This window comes from Eurosta solidaginis, chromosome 1 (assembly GCF_040869045.1).
Source record: "Eurosta solidaginis isolate ZX-2024a chromosome 1, ASM4086904v1, whole genome shotgun sequence".
Classification (NCBI taxonomy): domain Eukaryota; kingdom Metazoa; phylum Arthropoda; class Insecta; order Diptera; family Tephritidae; genus Eurosta; species Eurosta solidaginis.
The window spans coordinates 247,523,516-247,549,067 of record NC_090319.1 but is presented as its reverse complement, the minus strand read 5'-3'; the positions used below and the strand labels follow the sequence as shown (position 1 = coordinate 247,549,067).

Sequence of the window (25,552 nt, the reverse complement as noted above, 5' to 3'; positions counted from 1 at the left end):
CAGTATAACGCATTCACGTAGTATACAAATGCAAATTCTTCTGCTGTCATCTCCTCTACAACAAAAACAGTTTGTTCTGGCTATGGCGGAACTATACAAGGTGAGGTGGTAGCACTGTGACAGTTGATTTGTTCTTTATTAATATGATTTGATACATCAACTGTCGGCGCATAACAATTTTGACATTAGTCCATCGATTTACAAAAACAAAATACATGGTACTTTTATTTATGTTTGTAGGTATGTCACCATGCTACCACCTTGTACGGTTCCGCCATGGTTTTGGTGAATGTCAGAGAGGGAAGGAGAGATATCATTTTTGCATTATTATCTATTGTATGCATTCCCACTCATTTGTTTTGCTTTCTTGCCAAATTGCACATCAAGAGCCATTGTTGGCAAATGTCAAGAGCGATTAATTAACAGATATTACTTAATAGCATTCAAAACAGCGAAAAAAAGTACACTAATTGCTTTTATTTATCCAATTATTGGCGCCCAAAAGCTGTTATAATATAAAACAAAGAAATGAGGGTTTAAGGTTGAAAGTCATGTATAATAATGTTATTTCACAACGATTTCTGAATCTGGCCGATTTTGTTTCCCAAACCAAAACGCAAGAAGTGCACCCTTAATTGTTTTTGAGATATGGATGGGTTTTAACTTCACTTTTAAAAAGCAATAAAGTTAATATCGATTCAGGAGTATTACGAAAACTACGTTTTATTGCAAAACAGAATAACTAAAAAAACTACGTGCTTTGATTTGGAAATTTTGTTGTTTATATGAATAAGGATTACTCATATACTAGTTAATTACGATTTAGGGAGTACTTTAGGGGTAATTAGGGATTATACGAATACTCCACAACTGATCTTCATACCTGTAAGAAATTAGGTCAAGTTTAAATTGCGATTTCCTAGGCTAGGATCATCTACTTCAGCTCGAAATTCTTCTTAAGAGTACTCCGTGGGGCACCTACAGGCGAGAAGTTTCCAAAAAAATCTAAAAATTAGTTAAGGGACTATTCATATGCAAATCTAGAGCTGGACCACGTAATTAATATTAAATAACAAATAAATGCAAGAAGTGATGATCTGCGGAGGGACTTAAGGCCGAGCTTGTTTTCCAATTTGGGTCTTGCTCCTTTTAATTATTCTTACAAATTGGCGGGACGAGATCTACATGGTTTACGTCGACACTGAAAAGCTTTTCATGGCAGGAATACACTCGGAGTGTTTGCCAAACACTTACGAAGGGCTACCCCAACTAGAATAACTATTTTATTAATTGAAAATACTTTTTATAAATTTTTGTTGTTACTTTGCCTAGGAGTTGAACCCAGGACCCTCAATGTGGTAGGCGGAGCGCGCTACCATCACACCAAGACGGCCGCCGTAACTCATATCGGATTACTACTATGGCAAAAGTGGTCCCCCAACAATTTTTGTCCAGGTACGCTGAACCTTCTACTCTATATGAAAGGAACAAATGACGCAAATACTGGACGTTCACGTCAATGGTTTTACGCTGCCGACTATAAGTCACCCAAAGGTCTCAGGGGTAACGTTCGATAACACTCTCACCTTCAAAGTACATGCCTCCGAAATTGTATCCAAAGGACAAAACCGCAATAAAATCGTCAAGTCGCGTTCTGGCAGCACTTGGAGAGATAAAGAAACGCTGCTAACCACTTATAAAGCAATTGCTCGGCTGCCTATGTCTACGCGTCACCAGTCTGGTCGCCTGGTGTAAAAACACGCAAACTGGGATGAGATCCGGCACCTGCCTACGCAGCCTTTTGAGCAAGACAAGCATAAGAAGGTCCTAAACCTAATCCACACAGAATCGGTAAACACCAGGGGAAACACCAGTCATCCAGGCTCAACTTCTTTCTGAATACTGTAACAGGTTAAATTCTTACTTTTCCAGAATCAACCACGACATACGTAATGTATGTCCTGCATGCGATGTCTCCCCCCATGACACCGACCATATTTTGAGCTGTAATGTGGAACCTACGCCTCTAACAAAAATTTCCTTATCGTCCACCCCTGTTGAAACTACGTTTGCCAAAAAAAATATATTTAGGATAGTCACATTCCAGACGGGGTTTCACATGCAAACGATAGTTGCATCGCTAGTATCCACGAGTCTTATGTCGCGCACTTTCCCCCGCCCCTGTCTTTGCCGCCTCTTTCCGGCACCAGTACCCGAGAAGGACAACAAAATAGACCCCTAGTCACTGTCACCATCAATACAGAATATATACACACGTTTGCGCCACCTACCCAGTGCAGTTCCTGTCTCGAACAATCACACTTTTTCAGATGTTCTGGACTAAACAACATTATTTCGCCCAAAAGGTGCTTTTATTGCACCGTGCTGTCCTTCAGGCAATGCAAATCTTGAAATCATAAGTATCTACATCCCCATGTTATCTGCTGCTCCAGTGGCTACCGCACTGACATTATTACTGTACTCACTGTCGATAATCGCATGGAGACGTCCCTTCGCGTGTGGAAGTAAATTATTATATTCAAATTCAGCAAAGGGGTCATCAACTGCGTTAGTTTGCAGCCTAGCATCCGACCAACTACCCATAGTCCTCTGGCTAGAGCGATAAGCCGATATATTGCATCTGCGTGCCGCAACCTTGGCGAGAGAATGTGACCTTGTGAGACAAGAAGACCCTGGTGACTCTGAAGTCAGGACATAAAATAGAACACTGGATAAAATAAATTAAAATAATCGCTCTTCAAAAGAGCAACAAGCGGCACGACCCATATCCCACATTTTAAGTATTACCCTACGAAAATTTTTAAAGCTTTTTATTTGGTAACTGTTAAGCTTCGACATCATATAACCCCATTCAAAAATTCCAGTTGATGAGGTCAGGATCGCTGAGTGGCTTTTCGTCCTTATTCATAAAGTCGTCCGCTTTGCTAATGCGTTGAAAATCAGCCGGCGCTCTATCTCCTCCGTAGACAATAACTATAATACGACTAGCAAAGTTTTGAGCCCGTCATATTTAAAATGTCAAAGGAACGATACATTATTAAGAGTTACGGAGTTTGTATCCAACACCGTTTACATGGGCAATTTTATAATTCGGTTATCTGAAACGGCTTTCGTTACATTTAAGGTGCCGTAGGAAAAATTAAACAGCAACACATTACCAATTTGAATACATATATGTAATCTCGTTAATCTCCTAGCAGGAATACCGCACCAAAATATTATTATTATTTTTAAACAGAGACATACATATGTTTATATATAAATATGTAAATAGTAGACGTTTACAGTACTTTGTTTATACTGTTATAAGGCGCCGACATATAAAAGCCTTGCAATATCTTGTATATAACTTTACCAATTTTTCATAAATAAAAAATACAAAAGAGACTTTTACAAATTACTTAAACATCAAACCTCGCTTGACTGGAAACAAAATGCACTTAAATTTGACTATGTAATTGTACCTAATGAGCTACTTGAAAACGTGAAATGTACAATTATATACCTGCTTTGAACCTTTTATCCTTCAAAGGTAATGAGTATAAATAGCAATTGTCATGTGGTCAGTCGTCCGGCGCGTCCGATGAGTTTATCATTGTTAGTGAACTGTCGCCAATTTAAGGAAACGCCCGTCGGCCGCGTTTCTAGAAATTCGCGTCAAATGACAAAAATTGTGTCTGGAATAGTTAGTAGTCAGTGGATTACAGACGGCAACTCATTGACGCTTTAACTAATTGCAGGTGCCGGTTTAAAGTTATGGTTTGGTTCGAGATTTTGTATAAAAGAACCATGCGGAAAGCATAACGATATCAGTTGCTCACTGAAAGAGTCATCGTTCGTACGAAATAGCTTTGGATAGCGTGGTTAAAACATGATATATTCATTCATAATTTGTGCTATACTATTTTTGAGTAATTTATGTGATGGCTATTATCTTAAGCCGAGGAATGATCTAAAAGATCACGGAAATGAATGGAGTATTTTTCAAAAGAAGTTGGGGCTTTCCGGGGATAAAGGTGTGTATGGTTGAAAATAAAACTTGAACTGATTTTCTCATATAATGTTTCCTTTTCGCTTATTGAATTGCAGTTGAATTACTCAAATCTCAAAAGAATCAACAAAATACAATAAACCTTCTGCATCGATTCATTGAGGAAAATCCCAAGTATGTGAGATTGAATGCTGATAATGAGAACAAACAGAGGATTACTGATCATTTATGGAATACTTTTCACACATTATTCAAAAACTTTAGGCTACCTAAACAAACGTTAAAGACTTCGTTAAATTTTGAATTCAATGATGACGATAAGAGCAGAGGGAAGAACCTCAATCGCTCGCGTCGAAGAATCGCCGTGAGAATGGTGGATGATATTCCAACAGAGAAAATCGACGAATTGCTCAAGATGTTCAATCGGGAAAATGGTATCGAAAATACAGATTTAAATGAAGCTGAAAACAATGACGAAAATGATCATGCCGTCGCCGAAACACCAGAAAAGCCTTCACCTGCCGTAGATCCTGACTACGTGTATGAAAGTTTATACGAAGATGATCAGGATGCTGCGTCCCCTTCGAAAAATTATAGTAACTCGGAGTTCCGAACGTTGCAAGACCTTATATTGCAGGCAAATAAAAGTCAGTGGTAAGAGTCACCAATGCAATTAAGAATAAAATTTTAAGAATTTCAGTTTACTGAAGGAACGAAGTGTGCAATGGCTGTGTTAATCGAAAATTAGTAGCATAATTGTTAAGTATGTTAAGTTCAATGATAGTTAGTGATTCTGTATGAGGAAATAAGTGCATAATATGTGATGTAAATAGTTTTAAAGCTATTGTTGTTAAATTTAATTTAATTAAAATAATAAAAAAGAACTTTGCTTTAACCTGACATATAAATCTATAAATCCATTTTTGTTAAATTTTTTCTTTGTACCCAAACATTTGAGCAGGACTTTGTTTACAAAATATATTGCACATGTGAGATATTTCGAACAGTAATTTATTTGAAGGACATACATTCACGAGGGCCTGTCTATTCCAGCTTGGTGCCAATATTCCTTTTACATCCTTCTCGTTTTCTTCCTGCAAACGTTTTGCGATAATGTCGATACCAGCAGAAAAGGTCTTACTATCACTCAAATTTTCAACAAGCACGAATGGATTAAAAAGTATCTAATATTAACACTATGTTAAACAAATTTTCTTTTTGTGGTTTTTAACAGTGTAACCGAGAGAGCAAGAAACGCGTTAATTAAATGTCGCGCAATTTTCACAATTTATTGTAGTGGGAATAAAGGCGGTACGGGTTTGTTCTACCTACTTCCACTAATATTGTAATCAATAACGTTAACTACTTATTATCTCCCATCTGATACTTGTGACAGAACTATTTTGGCGAATCGACAAGTTTGGCAAAAAATGAGCTAAATACATTTTCTTGAGTTAGCAACATGAAACTCGGCGAAATCGGCAAACATTGTGAATCCATACAAGTGGCGTATGTTTGAAAAAAACAAAAAACTTTCACAATAGTAAACAGCCTGGATCAGCTGTTAAATCACTGTTCGTTTACTAAAATCATTTGCTCAATACTGTTTTTCAAACATTCTTGTAGGGGACTGCTATATTGCATTTTTACATAATATTATTTTAAAATGTTAGCTTAACTGGCTGCTCATATTGTCGAAATTTACTCGATTTTAAAAATGTATATTAACATGAAATCTGATTTTCTGTAGACTAATTTAAATAAAACAAACCTTTCTTCCATTCTGTGGCCATTCGCAACAGCCGTTCTCCCAGTCAGCTATTCTTTGACAGGTATGGAAATGGAGGAATAGAAAGATTTTTTACTAATTATGAATTCACAATGACGGCAAACAAATAATTGATTAAATTCATCCATTTTTTTTAAAGAATTCATCAGTGTTGAAGACCTGTGATTGACTTTCTTTTCAGACGCGTGAAATTAGTTGGTCTTGCTGACAGGGCTAGAATGAATGGGTTGGCGTGAGTTAGAAGCCTCGTGTTGTACGAAATAGCATACTATTTGATTTCTTCAGCTATTGTGGAACCTTTAGATCTCGGTGTAGCTGGTTGTTAGTCACTAGTAGGGTGCGTTTATAATCATTCTAAGGGGTTTCGATTGGAATCTTTGGAGAATTTCTGTGTTTGAGTTTGCTGCAGTTTCCCACAATTGTATTCCATATGTCCAAATGGGTTTTATGATGGCTGAGTAAAGTAGGACCTTGTTATCAACTGATAATTGTGAATTTCGGTTCATAAGCCACTACAGATTTCTTAGTTTTATACCAAGAGCCTTTCTTTTGTTGAATATGTGGGTCCTCCAAGTTAATTTTCTGTCGAGGTGCATACCAAGGTACTTTGTTTCATAGCTTTGTGGTATATTAATAACGTTGAGTTTAACGGGTGGGCAAGTGTTACGTCTGGTAGTAAATATCACTGGAACGGATTTTGATTCATTGGATTTGATCCTCCATTCTTACAGCCAATGGGTAATTTTATTTAAGATTCCTTGAAGCTTGAGTGAAGCCACGCTAGGGTTAGGGTCAACAGCCACCGCCCCAGTATCATCGGCAAACGTGCCTATAGTGACGCCTTTTGTTATTGGGAGGTCATACGTGTAAAGTAGATAAAGTATTGGGCCCATTACACTGCCTTGCGGGACGCCTGCTAAGCACTCATAAAGGGCAGTCTGAGTCTTTTAGATATGATTGTATAAATCAGGGATGCAAACCGGTTCGAACCGAACCGGTTCATGAACCAAACCACCCTCTATTTTAGGGCTTTGAACCGAACCACGAATTAAAACGCAGCAGCTGCGCTGGCTAGGCCATGTTATGCGAATGAAAGATGATGCTCCGGCCAAGAAAGTGTTTCTATTGGAACCCGCCTATGGAAGCAGAGGTAGAGGGCCGCCCCCACTCCGTTGGAAGGACCAGGTAGAAAACGATTTAAACTCCCTTGGTGTGACAAATTGGCGCCGGTAGGCGGAGCGAAGGAGCGACTGGCGCGCCTTGTTGGAAGGCCATAACCGTTTAGACGGTTAAGCGTCAATTAATGCAATGAACCGAACCACGAACCGAACCGTTTTTTTCTTACCTCCAAAAACGGAACCGAAACCACCCAAAAAAATTGTTCGGTTCGGTTCAAAATAAAGTTTGAACAAAAACCACTTTACTTATTTAATTCACCACTTTGCTTGAAAATACAACTCTAAGATAAAATTGCATACATTTTTTCTCGATGGCAACGCCGGGAGTTGTCACTTCTGATAGTAATAGCATCTACTGCTTGCGCCTGTGGTCAAAAGCTTTTGAAAAAATAAACAAATTTACATAATGAGTTCAAACCCCGTGAATAACAACTTCGTATATGAAAGAGCTTTTTCATTTTTCATTTATAACATAGTCCGCACTATAACACAAACCACATACATACTTATGTATAATTATAAAAATTTTAAAGTTAATTTAATACAATTTTTATCAATTTTCAAAACTTTTTATTAACAGTTTTTAGAAAATTTCTCAGTGTGCAGTCTCATGTGTGAAGCTCATTCAATTGTAGTGTAATAGTGTGCAAGTTTCAAGTAGATGAGAATTACCGTTAATTTTTTTTCCCCCGATGGTGTTGCCCATATCTTCCATATAGAAACAAATTTTGTTCATGCGGTGTATGGAAAAAAATGCGAACACCCTCTTGAAACTTGCACATTATTACACTACAGTTAGATGAGCAACACAACTGCATACTCGCAAAGTTTTTAATAAGTCTGGAAAACTGATGAAAGTTTGATTAATTGTTGGGAGCTTTGTGTAAGCTTTGAAATGTATATATATAGTTTGTGTTATAATTAGAATGATATTTTAAATTGGAATTATTAAAAACTAAAAAATAAACATAATTTGGGAATAATAAAAGGAAACCATATTATTTTTCACATAACCGTATATCAACATTTATAAGCTTAATGCCTAAGAAAAGCTAAGAAGACATTTACATTTTCATCAATATCTTTTAGTTTATGGTGTAATATCGCATCTAAAATTTAGTAGGTGTGTTATATATATATATGTATATTGAAAGCAGCTAATTGAATAGTTTTTCTTCTCTTAAAAATACGACTACGTTCTTACGTGCAGAATATATGCGTTGTAAATACTCCCTACAAGTATAGTCATGCATTCTACCATTTCGTTCCTCACATTTTATAATAATCAACAAAACGTTTTGATAAATTTTATAAATAAATACATACCTGGATGTGATCTCAATAACTGTATTTTATTTGTATGCTTCGTATATATCGATGGTTGGTTGCACACAGATCCCAAGTGACGAATTTCAAATTTTGTATACTATCAAAACTTAGTATTAAACGTTTGAACCACTTGAACCGAACCGGTTCGGCGGTTCAGAGGTAGCCGAAAACCGGTTCACGAACCGGTTTAAGTTTTGCCTGAGTGGTTCGAACCACTGAACCGAACCGCTTCGATTTTCGAGGCGGTTTGCAGCCCTGTTATAAATAAGAAGTAGTTTATAAGGAGGGTGTATTTTATTTTATAGAGAAGTCCGTCCTTGAATTAATTAATACCTACAAAAGCTTGTGAAATATCTAGAAAAGCAGCTGTGTAGTATTTTTTCTTCTCAAAAGCGTCGTATATTTGCTCTGTGAGTATGTGGACCTGCTCAATTGTTCCGTGCCTTCTTCTGAAGCCAAACTGGTGATTGGGTATGATTTTAAGCTCTTCTATTATGGGCAAGAATCTTTTAAGGAAGAGAATTTCCATAACTTTTGAGACGATAGGCAGCAGACTAATAGGTCTGTAAGATGCAACCAAAAATTTTTGAATATAAAGATATTGCATGCGCGAACTTCGGTGGAAAGCAGCGGAGCGTAACAAAATTCTAGTAGGTCACTTTCACCACACCAAAAACTTTAACACAATTTTTACCATAATTTAAGCACAGAAATACACTGATAGAAGTTTTAGTGAGTAAAAGTTAAAATCTGAACACATTAGCTGAATAAAAAGTGTACAAATAATTATTAAATAACAAATACAGACAGTGGTAGTTTAACAAATTCTGCTGTGGTAGGTGGTGAATGTGACCTATTAGAATTTTGTGAAGCTTGCCTCACACGATTTTTCGTCTATGCAATGTCTCTATATTATATCGTTTCTGATGCAACTGTATCAGCTGGCTTTCCGGGTTTCAGAATCATTTTCATCTGCGAAACTTCCACTGTGGGGGTATGAATTGAGTTTTTAGTACTTCATTAAACAATTGTATGCCTTCGTGGGGTAATTTTTTAGAATAGTGTCATTGATAAAGTCGTAACCCGGAGCTTTTTTTGGCTTGAGTTTTGCAATTACGGTTCTTATCTCCGATATTGAGAATTTTTTTATGGGTGGATGACTTTGATATGGATGACTTAGGGTAGTTTCCACTTCCTTAGTTATTGTTAGTGGGGGTTCAATATCATGCGGAGTGAATACTAGTTTTAGGTGGCGTGCGAAAATATTTGCTTTTTCAACATCACTTTTTGCCCACTCGTTATTCTCCATTTTTATAGGTGCATTTGAGATAATTAACCTCTTTAGCTTGCTAGTCGCTTTCCAAAAGGAGTAATCAGTTGCAGTTGCTGCATCAATATTACTGAGGTATTGTTGAATTTCTCTGTTGCGCTCCATATTAAGGATGGATTTAAGTTCATTAGTTAATGCATTCAACCGTTTGTTGTCATCGGGATGCCGGGTTTGCTGCCACCTTTTCCGTGCGATGCGCTTTTTTTTAAGCTTGGCTTTTACTTCGTGGGTAACGCCTATGGTTTTTTGCCTGCTGAGGGTGGGAGTTGAGTTCCATGCAGCTTGTTGGATACACCTGTTAAAGTGTTCGACTGCTTCAGCCATATCTTCGTCGGATTTCAGCGATAGTTTTAAGTCAATATTAGACGAGATCATAAATCGCAAGTACTCCCAATTAGTCTTCTGATTATAGAGGCTACAATGATTAACTGTGGATGTGCGATTTTTATCAATTGCTACCAATATTGGGGAGTGGTCAGAAGAAAATTCAAAGCACGATTTGCTAATTATTTCTGAAGAAGATATGCCTTTTACCATACAGAACTCGATCAATTCGGCCCATTTATGTGGCCCAATATGTGGGTGTTCCAGTAGAGAATCGAGTTAGTTTGGGACGGCTAATAGCCTGATATAGTTGCCTTTGGCGCAGGCATGCTTAACCAACGAACCGATATCATTTCGTTACGATAATTAACGTTAATAAACGAAACAAAGTCATTTCGTTTGGTTTATAACCTTTAAGAACGTCAAATTAACGAAATGATTTCGTTTCGTGTTCTGCCATATCAAAACGAAATCAAATCGTTTATGTTGATTATTAATTTCAAACTATGCTGGCAAAGCTGATTGATGGCGGAGTCATTAAAGGTGAAAGCATTAGCCAAGCTGATTGCAACTTTTCTCATGAATTTTGACAGTACGTACATTTCTCACAGTATTTTTAACATTACCACCAACGAATTACACAAACAAATTACATGGAGTTTGTGTGTGTATGTGCGCTCGTTGTTACCAACTTACGGCTTCACCATGGCTATAGCATTGCCAGCACAATTCAAACATAAAGTATCACGTTTTTGTTAACGTTTTTAACGTTAACGAAAGCTTTTCGTTTCGGTTAAAAACGAGATACAATTTATCTTCATAATTTCTTTATCGATAATAATTCGAAGTGTTTCAACGGAAACGGTGGAAATTTTTTGATAAACGATTAGCTTAACGTTAAGGTGCATCCCTGGTTTGGCGTTGTAATTACCGCCAACTAAGAATCGATTTCGAAGAGTTTTAAAGAAATTTTCATACTCTTCCGCAGTGATAGCGTGTCTGGGTGGGCTATAGAGAGCTGTGAGCGTAGTTGGGCCATTCGAATCTTCGACAGTAATATTAGTGGCTTGGATAGCATTCGTGCGGTACGAGTTTGTATTACAATTCTTACTACTGCTCCTTATTATGATACCTGATCCAGCATGTGCTTTGTTATCTGGGTGTTTTGTGTGATAAAACTTATATTTAAAAAAAATGTAAGGTGCGATAACCTCCGAAGAGATCTAGGCCGAGCTTCTCTTCCAATTTGCGTCATGCTCCTCTTGATTTCCCCTACAAATTGGCCGAAATAATACAGAAAATGTCATGAAATGACCCCTAAAGGGTCCCCAAATGATCCCGAAATAGGCCGAAAAAAGTTCCGAAATTACCGCGATGGGTTCCCGTACAAATCCCGAAAACTGTCCAGAAATCATGCCGGAAAGGTCCTCAAATGATCCCCCTAATAGTTCCGAAACGATCCTGACGGGATCCCAGACGGATCCCGAAACCCACCCAGAAATGATAGCGAAAGGGTCCCCTAAAGATCAAGTATTAATCGAAAAAAAGTCCCGAAATAACCCCGACGGGATCCCGGTCGAATCCCGAAAACCATCTAGAAATGATGCCGGACGAATCCCGAAAACCATCCAGAAATGATGACGGAAAGGTCCCCAAATGACCCCCTAATAGTCCCGAAATGACCCTGATGGGATCCCGGACGGATCCCGAAAACCATCCAGAAATGAAGCCGAAAGGGTCCCTAAATGATCCCTTATCAGTCGAGAAAAAGTCCCGAAATGACCCCGACGGGATCCCGGACGGATCCCGAAAGCCATCTAGAAATGATGCCGGAAAATACCCCACATGATCCCGAAATAGTCCCGAAAAAGTCCCGAAATGACCCCGTCGGTATCCCGGACGGATCCCGAAAACTATCCATAAATGATGCCGGAAAGGTCCCCAAATGACCCCTAATAGTCCCGAAAATACCCTGATGGGATCCCGGACGGATCCCGAAAACCATCCAGAAATGATGCCGAAAGGGTCCCCAAATGGTCGCGAAATAGTCCAGAAAAAGTCCCGAAATTACCCCGACGGAATCCCGGACGGATCCCGAAAACCATCTAGAAACGATGCCTGAAGGTACACCAAACAATTCCCTAATAGTTCCGAAATGCCCCTGACGGGATCCCGGACGGAACCCGAAAACCATCCAGAAATGATACCGAAAGGGTCCCCTATTGACCCCGTATTAGCCTAGAAAAAGTTCCGAAATTACCCCGACAGGATCCCGGTTGAATCCCGAAAAACATCCAGAAATGATACCGGAAGGGACCCGAAATTTTCTCGAAAAGGTCCTGAAATGACCCCGACGGGATTCCGGACGGATCCCAAAACCATCCAGAAATGAGGCCGGAAGGGACCCCAAATGATCCCAAAAAAGTCTCAAAATGACCCCGACGTGATCCCGGACGGATCCCGAAAACTATCAAGAAATGATGCTGGAAAGGTCCTCAAATGATCCCATAATAGTCCCGGAATGACCCTGACTGGATCCCCAATGGATCCCGGAAACTATCCAGAAATCATACCGGAAAGGTTCCCAAATGATCCCCGAATAGTCCCGAAATGAGCCGGACGGGATCCCGGAATCCCGAAAACCATCCAGAAATGATGCCGGAAGGTACCCCAAATGATCCCGAAAAAGTCCTGAAATAACCCCGACGGGATCCCGGACGGATACCGGAAACCATTCAGAAATTACACCGAAAGGGTCCCTACTGATCCCGTATTAGTCGCGAAAAAGTCCCGAAATTACCCCGACGGGATCCCGGACGGATCCCGTAAACCATCTAGAAATGATGCCGGAAGGTACCCCAAATGATCCCGAAAAACTCCTGAAATGACCCGACGGGATCCCGGTCGAATCCCGAAAACCATCCAGAAATGATGTCGGAAGGGACCCCAAATAATCCCGAAAAGGTCCTGAAATAACCCAGACGGGATCCCGGACGGATCCCGAAAACCATCCAGAAATGAGGCCGGAAGGGACCCCAAAGGATCACAAAAAAGTTCCGAAATTACCCCGACCGGATTCCGGACGGATCCCGAAAACTATCCAGAAATGATGCCGGAAAGGTCTTCAAATGATCCCCTAATAGTCCCGAAATTACCCTGACGGTCAGAAATGATACCGAAAGGTCCCCTAATGATTCCGTATTAGTCCCGAAATAGTCTCGAAATTACCCCGTCGGGATCCCGGACGGATCCCGAAAACTATACAGAAATGATGCCGGAAAGGTCTTCAAATGATCCCGAAAACCATCCAGAAATGATGCCGGAAGGGACTCAAAATAACCTCGAAAAAGTCCCGTAATGATCCCGGAAACCATCCAGAAATGATCCCAGAAGGGTCTCGATATGACCCTAACGGGATTAAAAATAAGGTGAAGCTAACTTACTTACTTACTTAATTGGCGCTTAACCGTCTAAACGGTTATGGCCGTCCAACAAGGCGCGCCAGTCGCTCCTTCGCTCCGCCAACCGGCGCCAATTGGTCACACCAAGGGAGTTTAAATCGTTTCCCACCTGGTCCTTCCAACGGAGTGGGGGCCGCCCTCTACCTCTGCTTCCATAGGCGGGTTCCGATAGAAACACTTTCTTGGCCGGAGCATCATCTTTCATTCGCATAACATGGCCTAGCCAGCGCAGCCGCTGCGTTTTAATTCGCTGGACTATGTTGATGTCTGCGTATAGCTCGTACAGCTCATCATTAAATCTTCTTCGGTACTCGCCATCGCCAACGCGTAGAGGTCCATAAATCTTTCGAAGAACTTTTCTCTCGAACACTCCAAAAGCCGCTTCATCTGCTGTTGTCATGGTCCATGCTTCTGCCCCATATAGCAGGACGGGTACGATAAGTGACTTGTAGAGTATGATTTTCGTTCGCCGAGAGAGGACTTTACTTTTCAATTGCCTACCTAGTCCAAAGTAGCATTTATTGGCAAGATTGATTCTTCGCTGGATTTCAGTGCTGATGTTGTTGCTAGTGTTGATGCTGGTTCCCAAATAAACGAAGTCTTTTACTATTTCGAAATTATGGCTGCCAACAGTAGCGTGGTTGCCAAGGCGCATATGCGCTGACTCTTTGCTCGATGACAGCAGGTACTTCGTTTTGCCCTCATTCACCATCAAACCCATCTTTACCGCTTCTTTTTCCAGCTTGGAGTAAGCAGAACTAACAGCGCGGGTGTTTAAGCCGATGATATCAATGTCATCAGCATATGCCAGTAATTGCACGCTTTTATAGTATATTGTTCAAGTGCGGTTAAGTTCTGCAGCTAGTATAATTTTCTCCAGCATCAAATTAAAGAAATCGCACGATAGGGGGTCACCCTGTCTGAAACCTCGTTTAGTTTCGAACGGCTCGGAGAGGTCCTTCCCAATTCTGACTGAGCTGATGGTGTTGCTCAACGTCATTTTGCACAGCCGTATAAGTTTTGCGGGGAAACCAAATTCAGACATAGCGGCATATAGGCAGCTCCTTTTCGTGCTGTCGAAGGCGGCTTTAAAGTCGACGAAGAGGTGATGTGTGTCGATTCTCTTTTCACGGGTTTTTTCCAAGATTTGGCGCATTGTGAAAATCTGGTCGATGGTAGATTTACCAGGTCTGAAGCCGCACTGATAAGGTCCAATCAGCCGGTTCACGGTGGGCTTCAATCTTTCGCACAATACACTTGAAAGGACCTTATATGCGATATTAAGAAGGCTGATTCCACGATAGTTGGTGCATTTTGCAGTATCCCCTTTCTTGTGGACTGGGCAAAGAACACTTAGATTCCAACCGTCGGGCATGCTTTCGTCCGCCCATATTTTGCTAAGAAGCTGCTGCATGCGCCTTACCAACTCCTCGCCGCCGAACTTGAATAGCTCCGCAGGCAATCCATCAGCGCCCACGGCCTTGTTGTTTTTCAATCTGGTTATTGCTATTCTAACTTCGTCATAATCGGGCGGGGGGACATATATTCCATCATCATCGATTGCGGGATCGGGTTCTTCATCTCTGCGCGGTGAATTGCTGCCTCCATTTAGGAGAGCAGAGAAGTGTTCCCTCCATAATCTAAGCACTCTCTTGACATCAGTTACAAGGTCGCCGTTTTCATTCCTACAGGAGTTTGCCCCGGTCTTAAAACCTTCCGTCTGTCGCCGTATTTTTTGGTAGAATTTTCGGGCGTTATTCCTGGTGGCTAGCAGCTCAAGCTCCTCGCACTCACGCCTTTCTGCTTCTGCTTTTTTCTTCCTGAAAAGGCGTCTCGCTTCCCTTTTCAACTCACGATAGCGTTCACACACTCCTCTTGTCGCGCTCGCTTTTAACGTGGCCCTGTAGGCAGCGTCTTTTCTTTCGGTTGCAACGCGGCATTCTTCATCATACCAGTTGTTTTTTCGTGGCCGTCGGTAACCAATTTTTTCCTCGGCGGCAGTATGAAGTGCTTTGGAGATATGCTCCCACTGCTCCTGTATTCCTTCAGGATGAGTTGTGCCCTCAGAGAGCAGGTGTGAGAGTCGAGTTGCGAAATCATTGGCAGTCTGTTGTGATTGAAGCTTTTCGACGTCTAGCTTTCCTTGTGTTTTTTGTTCCTTGTTTTTAGCCGCGTTGAGGCGGGTGCGTATTTTGGCTGCAACGAGATAATGGTCCGAATCGATGTTAGGTCCTCGGATCGTTCGCAAATCTAAAACACTGGAGGCATGCCGTCCGTCTATCACAACGTGATCGATCTGATTGCGAGTATTTCGATCAGGAGACAGCCATGTAGCTTGATGTATCTTTTTATGCATGAACCTCGTGCTTGATATGACCATGTTTCGAGCACCGGCAAAGTCAATCAGCCTCAGTAACTATAAAACCATATTAAAGGGCAGGAGGTGCATTGGAGCGAATGAAAAGTTACAAAGAAGCATACGGGTAAAGCTAATAAAAGCGTGCTAATAAAAACAATTGAAGGAGGGCGGATGGCGGGAGGAGACGGAGAGCACCGCCGATCGTTTTTCCAAAATTGTTTAGATCTCGATCTGTATGAGCCAGATACCAAAAATTATGGATTTAGGAGAAAAATATGTATTGAGTTATAACAATTTATAGATTTTACACCAGAGGGTGAGAGAAGGGTGGAGGGTGTCACTGCTCATTTTGTAAACCCTCGACTTATTTGACCTATTGAGTTTTAATATTGGTGAAGTTCAGTAAAGATAAAGTTATAATGTGTAAAAATTATTAAAAAGTAATTTTTCGAAGGGTTCGTGTGACCTCCACCCCCCTTTCCATGTTCGAAAAAGACTATTGTCTGTGTCCCAAATTTCATTAAAATCCGTGTAGCCGTTCTGGCGTGATTCAGTCACAAAGAGGGAAAAATATAATAATTAAATTATAACTGTTATTAGGGGACGTGGACCTCCCCCCTTTGGAAAAATATATAGCTAGTAGATCCTTCTATATGTGTGCCAAATTTCATCCACATCTGTCCAGCCGTTCTTGCTTGAGGCACAAATACAAAAGTCTGGACATCCAAACATCCAAACTTTCCCATTTATACTATATTTTTACAATATTCGCAACACTAAGCCGATGCTGAACAGTGAAATCATGCACATCCATAGATCAATCATTATGTATCTACATAAACGAATCAGTAATTGCGTCTACACATATGTACGTATACGAGCAGCGGAGAAGCAATGCACAAACACATGCATATATCTTATCTGAATTGCTCACAAGAGAGGGCAATAATTTGTGCAAGTATTACTCAAATGGGAAGTTATAAACGTAGTTGTGGCTGGCAATATTGTAGCTGATAACTGACTTGTAAGTTCTGGAATGGAAAAGCCTAGAAGTATGCAATGAGAAATCAAAAAGTATAAAAGGCGCCACAGTAGAGGCGAAGAGGAGTTTCATTTTGAGCTATCAATCAGTTTGGTTATTAAGCAAGCTATTCGTTGCAAAGTTTGAGTGTTATTGTGAAGTACTTTAATAAAGGCCATTTTTCCATTATTCAATATTGGAGTTATTTATTCAACAGTTTAGTGATTCGAACTTAGCAGAAGGGCATATAAGAGGATTTGCTAGTAAAATCGTTACAATTGCTGTCAGAAGTGGGATTGTTGAATAAATTCCAGTTCCAAAGTTCAGTGAATTGAAGATCCAGCAACTGAAGAAGGAGGTGGAGAGCCGTGGATTGAATACAACCGGCATTAAACTCGAACTTAAGGCACGACTACGAGTGGCAATGGAAGCAGAAGGAATTAACGTGGAAGGGTATGTCTTTCATCTTGATGTCAAAGAGACAACAAAAATTGAAGAGAAAAACGAAACATCGCAGACAGTTACGAGCACGGACTTGAACATGATATTGGCTGCGATATCTGCACAAACATCGACAGTAGCATCAATGTCGTCAGAATTGGCATCCCAACTGGAAGCGCAAGAGGCACGTGTCATCACAAATATCCACAAATATCCACAAATATGTCATCTCAACTGGAAGAACAGAAACGTATATGTCATCACAGATGGAATCGTAGGAGAACCGTATAACATTGACGATTGAAGCACAAGAGGCACGAATATCCGAAATATCGGCACAAATATCAGCGCAGATTTCTGCACAACTGGAAGAGCAAGAAGGACGTATTTCTTTGAAGATGGAGGCGCAAGACACAAAAATTTTGCAACTTGAGAACAAAATCGATGCCGAGATTGAAACATTGCGAGGTCATATACAGGAGTTGCAACTAAATCGCTCAGTTGTTTCAGCAAGCAATACGAAGGTAAAAACTCCATTTTTTGACGGCTCTGTTCCTTTCCAGGCGTTTAAGATTCAGTTTGTGAAGACCGCAGCAGTGAAGAACTGGATTGCTGAAGATAAAGTTGCTGCACTATTCGTGGCATTGAAAGGATCTGCTGCTGAAATCCTACAGACTATTCCCGAGGGAAAGCGGAACAACTACGAAACATTAATGAGCGCTCTAGAGAGGCGATACGGAAGCGAACACAGGAAGCAGATACACCAAATAGAGTTGCAAAACCGCTACCAAAAAGCTAATGAGACTTTGCAGGAGTTTGCGTCAGATGTCGAAAGGCTTGCACATTTGGCGAATGCCGACGCACCCGTGGAATACACCGAAAGAGTAAAAATTCAGAGCTTTATAAATGGCATACGGGACGTCGAAACGAAGCGATCCACATAAGCAAACCCAAAGCCAACATTTGCAGAGACGGTATCACATGCATTGACTCAGGAAACTGCCTCACTATTGAGTAAACCAGCATACAAAGCTCATCGTGTGGAAGTGGAAAGACCAGATTGGCTAGACACAATTTTGGAAGCACTGAACGGATCACAACAGAAAAATGCAGGAGTTATTAAATGTTTCAAGTGCGGCAACCCAGGTCATATTGCACGATATTGCAACACCAACCCTAACAGTTCCAACAATATGGGTGGTCGTAAACGCAGAGCTGATGGAGATGAGCAAATCTCCAAGTCCACTCTATCGTTAAACTAAAGAGAGTCAGCCGCAAGGGGCGACAGCTGGCTCCCTCAATTGAATGCCACATAATCTCTATCTCGCAAATTGGAAGAAGGTCAAGCAATCTTACTCTCGGAGGGCATGTGGATGGAAAGGAACGGTTACTGACTGTAGATACGGGTACATCCCATTCCATCATTCGATCAGATTTAGTCAACAAGAAGATAAGACCATTGCTTGGAGTAAGATTAAGTACACCCACGGGAGAGGACACCTAGGTAATTGGAGAAGTATCATGTGAAGTCGCAATTGGGAACGTGACGGTAGTACACAATTTTATAGTGGCAGAGATTGTTGATGAAATCATAATTGGAGTGGACTTCTTAATCGACCAGGGCATCAAGATCGAGATGCAAAGCAAGACGATGCGATATAAGAACATGGATGTACCACTTAATTTCGGCTACGAGAGAGGCTACAGCAGTAAACGAGTGCTGGTGGAAGAGAGCCAGCAAATACCACCAAAATCCGAAGCAGTCATCTGGGCAAAGGTTGATGGAGATTGTGGGACAAACAAATTGTGGGTTGTCGAAGCAGCAAACAAATCAGCACTGAACATACTTGTAGGAAAAACCCTGGCTATGACAAAACAAGATGGACGTTTCCGGTAAGAGTACTCAATGAGTTCAAGTCACCACTCAAACTGGCTAAAGGAGCTATTTTGGGAGGATGCCAAGAGGCTGAAGTAGTTATTAACTCTGAACAGCTGCAGGAACACTTTTCAGTTAGTAATACTAGAGGAAGCATATCAGAGTAAGGCAAAACAACTGCTCCTAAAGTACGCGAACATATTTGACCAGGATGGTTCCAAACCAGGCCGCACCAACGTTGTGAAACATCAAATTGACACTGGAGATGCGAGGCCGATCCGTCAAGCTCCACGTAGTGTTCCACTGGCGAAGCGGGAAGTTGTGAGTCAAATCATACAAGAAATGAGTGACAGCGGCGTCATCGAACCATCAGCTAGTCCATGGAGTTCACCGGTAGCATTTGTAAAGAAGAAGGATGGAAAAATGAGGTTTTGCGTGGACTCCCGGAAGTTGAATGACGTAACGAAAAAGGATAGCTACCCAATGCCAAGAATTGACGACACTCTGGACCCGCTATCTGGTACGAAATGGTTTTCCACGCTGGACTTGAAAAGCGGCTACTGGCAAGTGGAGATGAAGGAGGAAGATAAAGAGAAAACAGCCTTCAGTGTCGGTGATGGTCTTTGGCAATTTACAGTGATGCCTTTTTGACTTTGTAATGCACCAGCTACTTTTGAGAGACTCATGGACCAGGTACTGAAAGGACTACATTGGAAAACATGCTAGGTGTACCTGGACGACATCAACGTATTGGGGAAGAACTTTGATGAACATCTAAAGAATTTCGAGGAAGTTTCCCAGAGAATAGCTGGCGCTGGTCTGAAGTTAAGTCCCAAAAAGTGTACGCTGTTTAAAAAGGAAGTAAATTATTTGGGTCACAAGGTAACGACAGAAGGTATCTGTATAGCGAATGAAAAGATAGAGGCAGTAAAGGATTGGCCAAGACCACAGAATCTGCATGAATTGAGAAGTCTCCTTGGGCTGTGCACATATTACCGCCGATTTGTACCAAATTTTGCCAGCGTAGCCCATAGTCTCCATGAGCTAACAAGAAAAAATAAGGTTTTGAATGGAAGAAGGAGCAAGAAGTAGCTTTCCAAACATTGAAAGAGCGTTTGTGCACTGCCCAAATGTTGGCATATCCGATTCCAGGAGCAACGTTTATTCTAGATACAGATGCGGGAGGATATGCTATAGGAGGCGTTTTATTACAACTGGTCGATGGACAGGAGAAGGTAGTTGCATATTGTAGCCGTTCAATTGGAAAACCATGAAGGAACTATTGCGTTATACGGAGAGAGCTGTTGGCATTGGTAGAGTGCATTAAACGTTTCCACAAATACCTCTACGGCCAGCGATTCCGCGTCAGGACAGATCACGCAGCATTGAAATGGCTTCTGCACTTCCGTAATCCGGAAGGATAATTGGCACGGTGGATCGAGCGACTACAAAGCTATGACTTTTCCATTGAGCATCGAAAAGGTAGCCATGGAAATGCTGATGCAATGTCACGAAGACCATGTAGTTTGGAATGCAAGCACCGTTCAAATGCCGAGGATAAAGAAGACATTATAGATGTTCGGCTAATGACTATAACATGTACAGATGAATGGGACAAGGAACAGCTAAGAAAGTGTCAGCTAGAAGATACAGATCTGTCACGTGTTATGCAAGGGTTCGAACGAAACGAAAGACCAAACAGAGAAGAGATGTCAGCAGAGAGTCCCATTACGAAGTGATATTGTGCACAGTGGAACAGTTTAGAATTGATATCCAGTTGCGTTCATCGAGTATAGGAGAGTGAGGATGGTAAATGCAAGAAGAAACTGATAGTTGTTCCCAGAAAGAGGATTCCTGACGTGCTCAGCGAGCTGCATAATGGACCAAGTGGAGGTCATCTTGGAATCACAAAGACGCTCGAGAAAATTAAGCAGAGGTTCTATTGGGTTGGTTGCCGTCAGTCGGTCACCCAGTGGATTGCCAACTGCGAGGTTTGCAACAGAGCGAAAGGGCCCAAAACACGAAGTCATGGCCAGATGAAACAGTATATTTCAGGTGCACCATTTGAAAGGTTCGCCATGGATGTCGCAGGTCCATTTCCTACTATCAACCACGGAAACAAATACGTACTGGTGGTTATGGATTATTTCAGTAAATGACCAGAGGTGTACCCAATCCCAAACCAAGAAGCAGAAGCAGTAGCAGAAGTGGTTACAAACGAATGGGTTGCAAGGTATGGTGTACCAATGGAGATACATTCTGACCAAGGCAGGAATTTTGAATCAGCTGTGTTCCAAGAAATGTGCAAGAAGTTGGGCATTCGAAAAACACGGACAACTGCATTGCATCCTCAGTCCGCTGGTATGGTGGAACGTTTCAATAGAACATTGGAGGAGCATTTAAGGAAAGTAGTAGACAAGTACCATAAGGACTGGGATACACACATATCATTATTCTTGATGGCCTACCGATCGGCAGTACATGACGCAACGGGCCAAACTACCGCAAAGGTAATTTTTGGCAATGACCTTCGACTGCCAGCTGATTTGAAGTATGGGATAGATGCCGATGCGGAGAGGAATGTCAAGAAATCCACTGGTGTATTGGAAGAAGAGCTAAGAGAGATACACGATCTGGTTAGGCAACGAGCAAAGATTATGAGTGACAAAATGAAAGCGAGGTACGATAAAGCAATTAATTCGGAAGGGTTTCAGGAAGGAGATTTGGTGCTGCTATACAACCCACAACGAAAAAAAGGTTTGTCCCCGAAATTGCAGTGTAACTGGGAAGGCCCATACAAAGTTGTAAAACGGATCAACGATGTAGTGTACCGCATACAAACCACTACCAAACCACGAACCAAAATGAAAGTGGTTCATTTGGAGAGGTTAGCAGCATTTAGATCGAGAGATTTGTCTGATCGGGACGATCAGACTTAGGTGGAGGGCAGTGTTACGAATATTAGCAAAACTAAGGGGTGCTGCTATCTCTAAGCCGATGCTAAGCAATGGAGTGAATTCACATCAATAATTCAATCATTATGTATCTACATAAACGAATCAATAATTGCGTCTACACATATGTACGTATACGAGCAGCGGAGAACCAATGCACAAACACATGCATATATCTTATCTGAGTTGTCACAAGAGAGGGCAAAAATTTGTGCAAGTATTACTCAAAGGAGAAGTTATAAACGTAGTTGTGGCTGGCGATATTGTAGCTGATAACTAACTAGTAAGTTCTGGAATGGAAAAGCCTAGAAGTATGCAATGAGAAATCAAAAAGTATAAAAGGCGCGACAGTAGAGGCGAGAAATCAGTTTCATTTGAGCTATCAATCAGTTTGGTTATTAAGCCAGCTAGTTGCAAAGTATAAGTGTTATTGTGAAGTACTTTAATAAAGGCCATTTTTCCATTATTCAATATTGAAGTTATTTATTCAACATTTTAGTGATTCGAACTTAGCAGAAGGGCAAATAAGAGGATTTGCAAGTAAAATCGTTACAATATATTAGATTAGATTTTTAGAGTTGGAACGTCATATACTGCGATTTCTGACCGAAAAATCACATACAACTAATCAAATCTAACTCTCATATTCATAAAAAATAACAAAGGTTTATAAAGCTTTTATAATTCAAGATATGTGCGGAAATGTTATTTTAAGCCTTTTATATTTTTTATGAATGTTTAGTCCATATTTTCGTTTCTTTTTTTGTTCAAACAAGGCTAAGTCCAGCGTTAAAACTATTTTATTGCAAATATGTATGCCTTTACTTTTCATATATATAACTTTGGTGAGTTTTATATGTATCGATTCAATATGGCCCATATGGCGTGCTTTACAAAAATTAGTAGTTCCGGTATTTTTTGCAAAAAATGTGTGTCAAAAATTGTGTAATGCCAATTTCAGAGGCTTAGTGAAATATCTAGTCAGGTTCTCTACATTAAAGTCCTTATCGAACTCAATCTTCCATACAATATTCAAATTCTTAATTATATTATTATTGCTTTATTGAATCCCTAATTGGGTGAAAAATCTAGTCGGTTTTGCTTGATGTTTCGGATTTTATTATCAATCTAATAAATGAGAATCAAAAATAAATTATTTTCAATAATTTACGAAAAACAGAAAATTATCAATTTATTTTTGCAGAGCAAGTTGATATGTTTTTTTTTTTATTATGCAGGTGCAACATCTGTGAGGTGCAACATCTGTGATTAGTTACACATGCTTATATTAAGCTCCTGTGTAATATCTGTATAAGGCACGACGAAATGAGCCCCAGAGTGGTAAAATATATTAATAAGTACCAGGCACATTTTTATACTCTGCTGAGCAGAGCTCACAGAGTATATTAATTTTGTTCGCATAACGGTACCCCGTAACGGTATAAACTAAACGAGATAGATATAGACTTCTATATATCAAAATGATCTGGGCGAAAAAAGAAATTCATTTAGCCATGTCCGTCCGTCTGTCCGTAAACACGATAACTTGAGTAAATTTTGAGGTATCTTAATGGAATTTGGTATGTAAGTCCCTTGGCACTCATCTCAGGTCGCTATTTAAAATGAACGAAATTGGACTATAACCACGCCCACTTTTACGATATCGAATATTTCGAAAAACCGATAAAGTGCGATAATTCATTACCAAAGACGGATAAAGCGATGAAACTTTGTAGGTGGGTTGACCTTATGACGCAGAATAGAAAATTAGTAAAACAAGAAGGTAATTTAAAAGTTTTTCAAGCTGTAATTTGGCAGCTGAGTATGTAATGTTACACCCGAACTTAGCCTTCCTAACTTGTTTTTTTTTTTTTTAATTTGGTTGAAGTGATGCACAGAAGTGAATGGAAGTAATGTGAATAAATGGCGGGGAAGATGTCACAACGCCGAAACCTGTTTTTATCCAAATCAAATTTTACAAAGGATGACAGGAAATCGCCCAAACACACACCAACATTAATACCCTACAACAATTTCAGGCACTTCGATGACTATTTACGATTTGTCCCGTACCAACCATGGAATGATCCATAAAAACCAACTCGGTAGCTAAAAGACGGGCACGCTAACATTTGTGTATATGTCAACATGCTTAAAATTGTAGTGTAGTAAGGTTGCAAATATGTACATCTACATTTAATTCTCGATGTGTTAATTCAATGCCATAAAAAGTGAAAATCTTAATTCGTATAATACATTCTGACAACTTGACGGATCACCATCGAAAAAGGTTGAGCCAAAGTTGCCGTTGTAGTAGTGCTTCTCCTTATTCTTTAATTCACATACACACGAAAGTATGTAGTTTTTTTGAAACATTTTTATTTGAAACTATACATTTGTAATTGGAGGCAGTAGCGTGATTGCCTACCACACCGAAGGTCCTGGGCTCACGTTCCGGGAAGGGACATATCAAAATACTTAAAATTTTTCTAAGCGGGTGCCCCTTGAGCTTAATTTTGCAGAAGACATTTTTGACCGAATAAACAAATTTTGACAAAAAGTAAATTACAGAAAATGGGCCTAAAAAGTTGAAATTGGTATACTTGATGTAAAACTCTAGAAACTGAACGTTAAAGACGCTTTTTTATTAGTGGAAGCTACAGTGGAAGCTACACAAGTAGAAAAATAATATATATGGTTTTTAAAACAACATCAACATCCAAAATGGTACTGTTCGCCAATTCTGATTGCCACTTATTTGTTTTTCATAGTTTTGATTGGAAAGTTATAATTTTTATCAAGATTGGGTTTAACTGGTCGGTGCGTGAGGACCTCAGATAGACTGAATATGTCAATAGTGTTACAAAAAGTTTGCTCGGCAATGAACCTCGTCACATTTCTTCGAGAAATAAGAACATTTTCTTCTCGTTTTTTTAACAACTGATAACTGAAATAGCGGGTAAGCATACTGAGCAGGTCAGTTTTAATAAAAACAATTATTGATAATTTTGTAAGATCTCTTAAGAATACCTGCTTAAGCGCTTTTATTTCTTTTGCTTTGCATTAGGAGGTTCGGAGATCAACAATGCACGGTACACAGTAGACGAAGAATAAGGAATTTTAATTGATTTCATTAAGTAAATGAAGGGGTTTAGTGTCGATTTTTGAAAACCCAGTTTTTTTAAGCTTACAATAAAGTTTGAAAACTAAAATTTTCAGTTAAACTTCTAAAAAATTTATGAACATGCATTTTAATGCCACACATGGCAATGTTCTGTTCAAAATATTATTAATTCCAGGAATTTTTTCTTATTTTATTTAAAACTCAAACCAAATTACTCAAAATCTTTCAAAATACAAATTGAAAAAATGAATACATTTTTTGGGGAATAATACACTTTTGGATAAAAAATAAATTAACCATGTGATAACGCTGGATGAAACTCGAGAAGCTAGGGATAGTCCAGGAAAAAGCATT

General features: G+C 40.1%; 2 protein-coding genes across 2 annotated transcripts in view; one reads left to right on the top strand and one right to left on the bottom strand.

Annotated features, from left to right (window-relative positions):
- The window catches only part of lab (labial), a 356,032-nt gene that overhangs the window by 173,254 nt on the left and 157,226 nt on the right, over nucleotides 1-25,552 (bottom strand). The gene's annotated exons all lie outside the window — the stretch shown is intronic.
- Nucleotides 3,893-4,670, top strand: LOC137249403 (uncharacterized). The gene is made up of 2 exons (XM_067780880.1): nucleotides 3,893-4,037; nucleotides 4,111-4,670. The coding sequence occupies exons 1-2, from the start codon at nucleotides 3,893-3,895 to the stop codon at nucleotides 4,668-4,670; spliced, it is 705 nt and encodes a 234-aa protein (XP_067636981.1).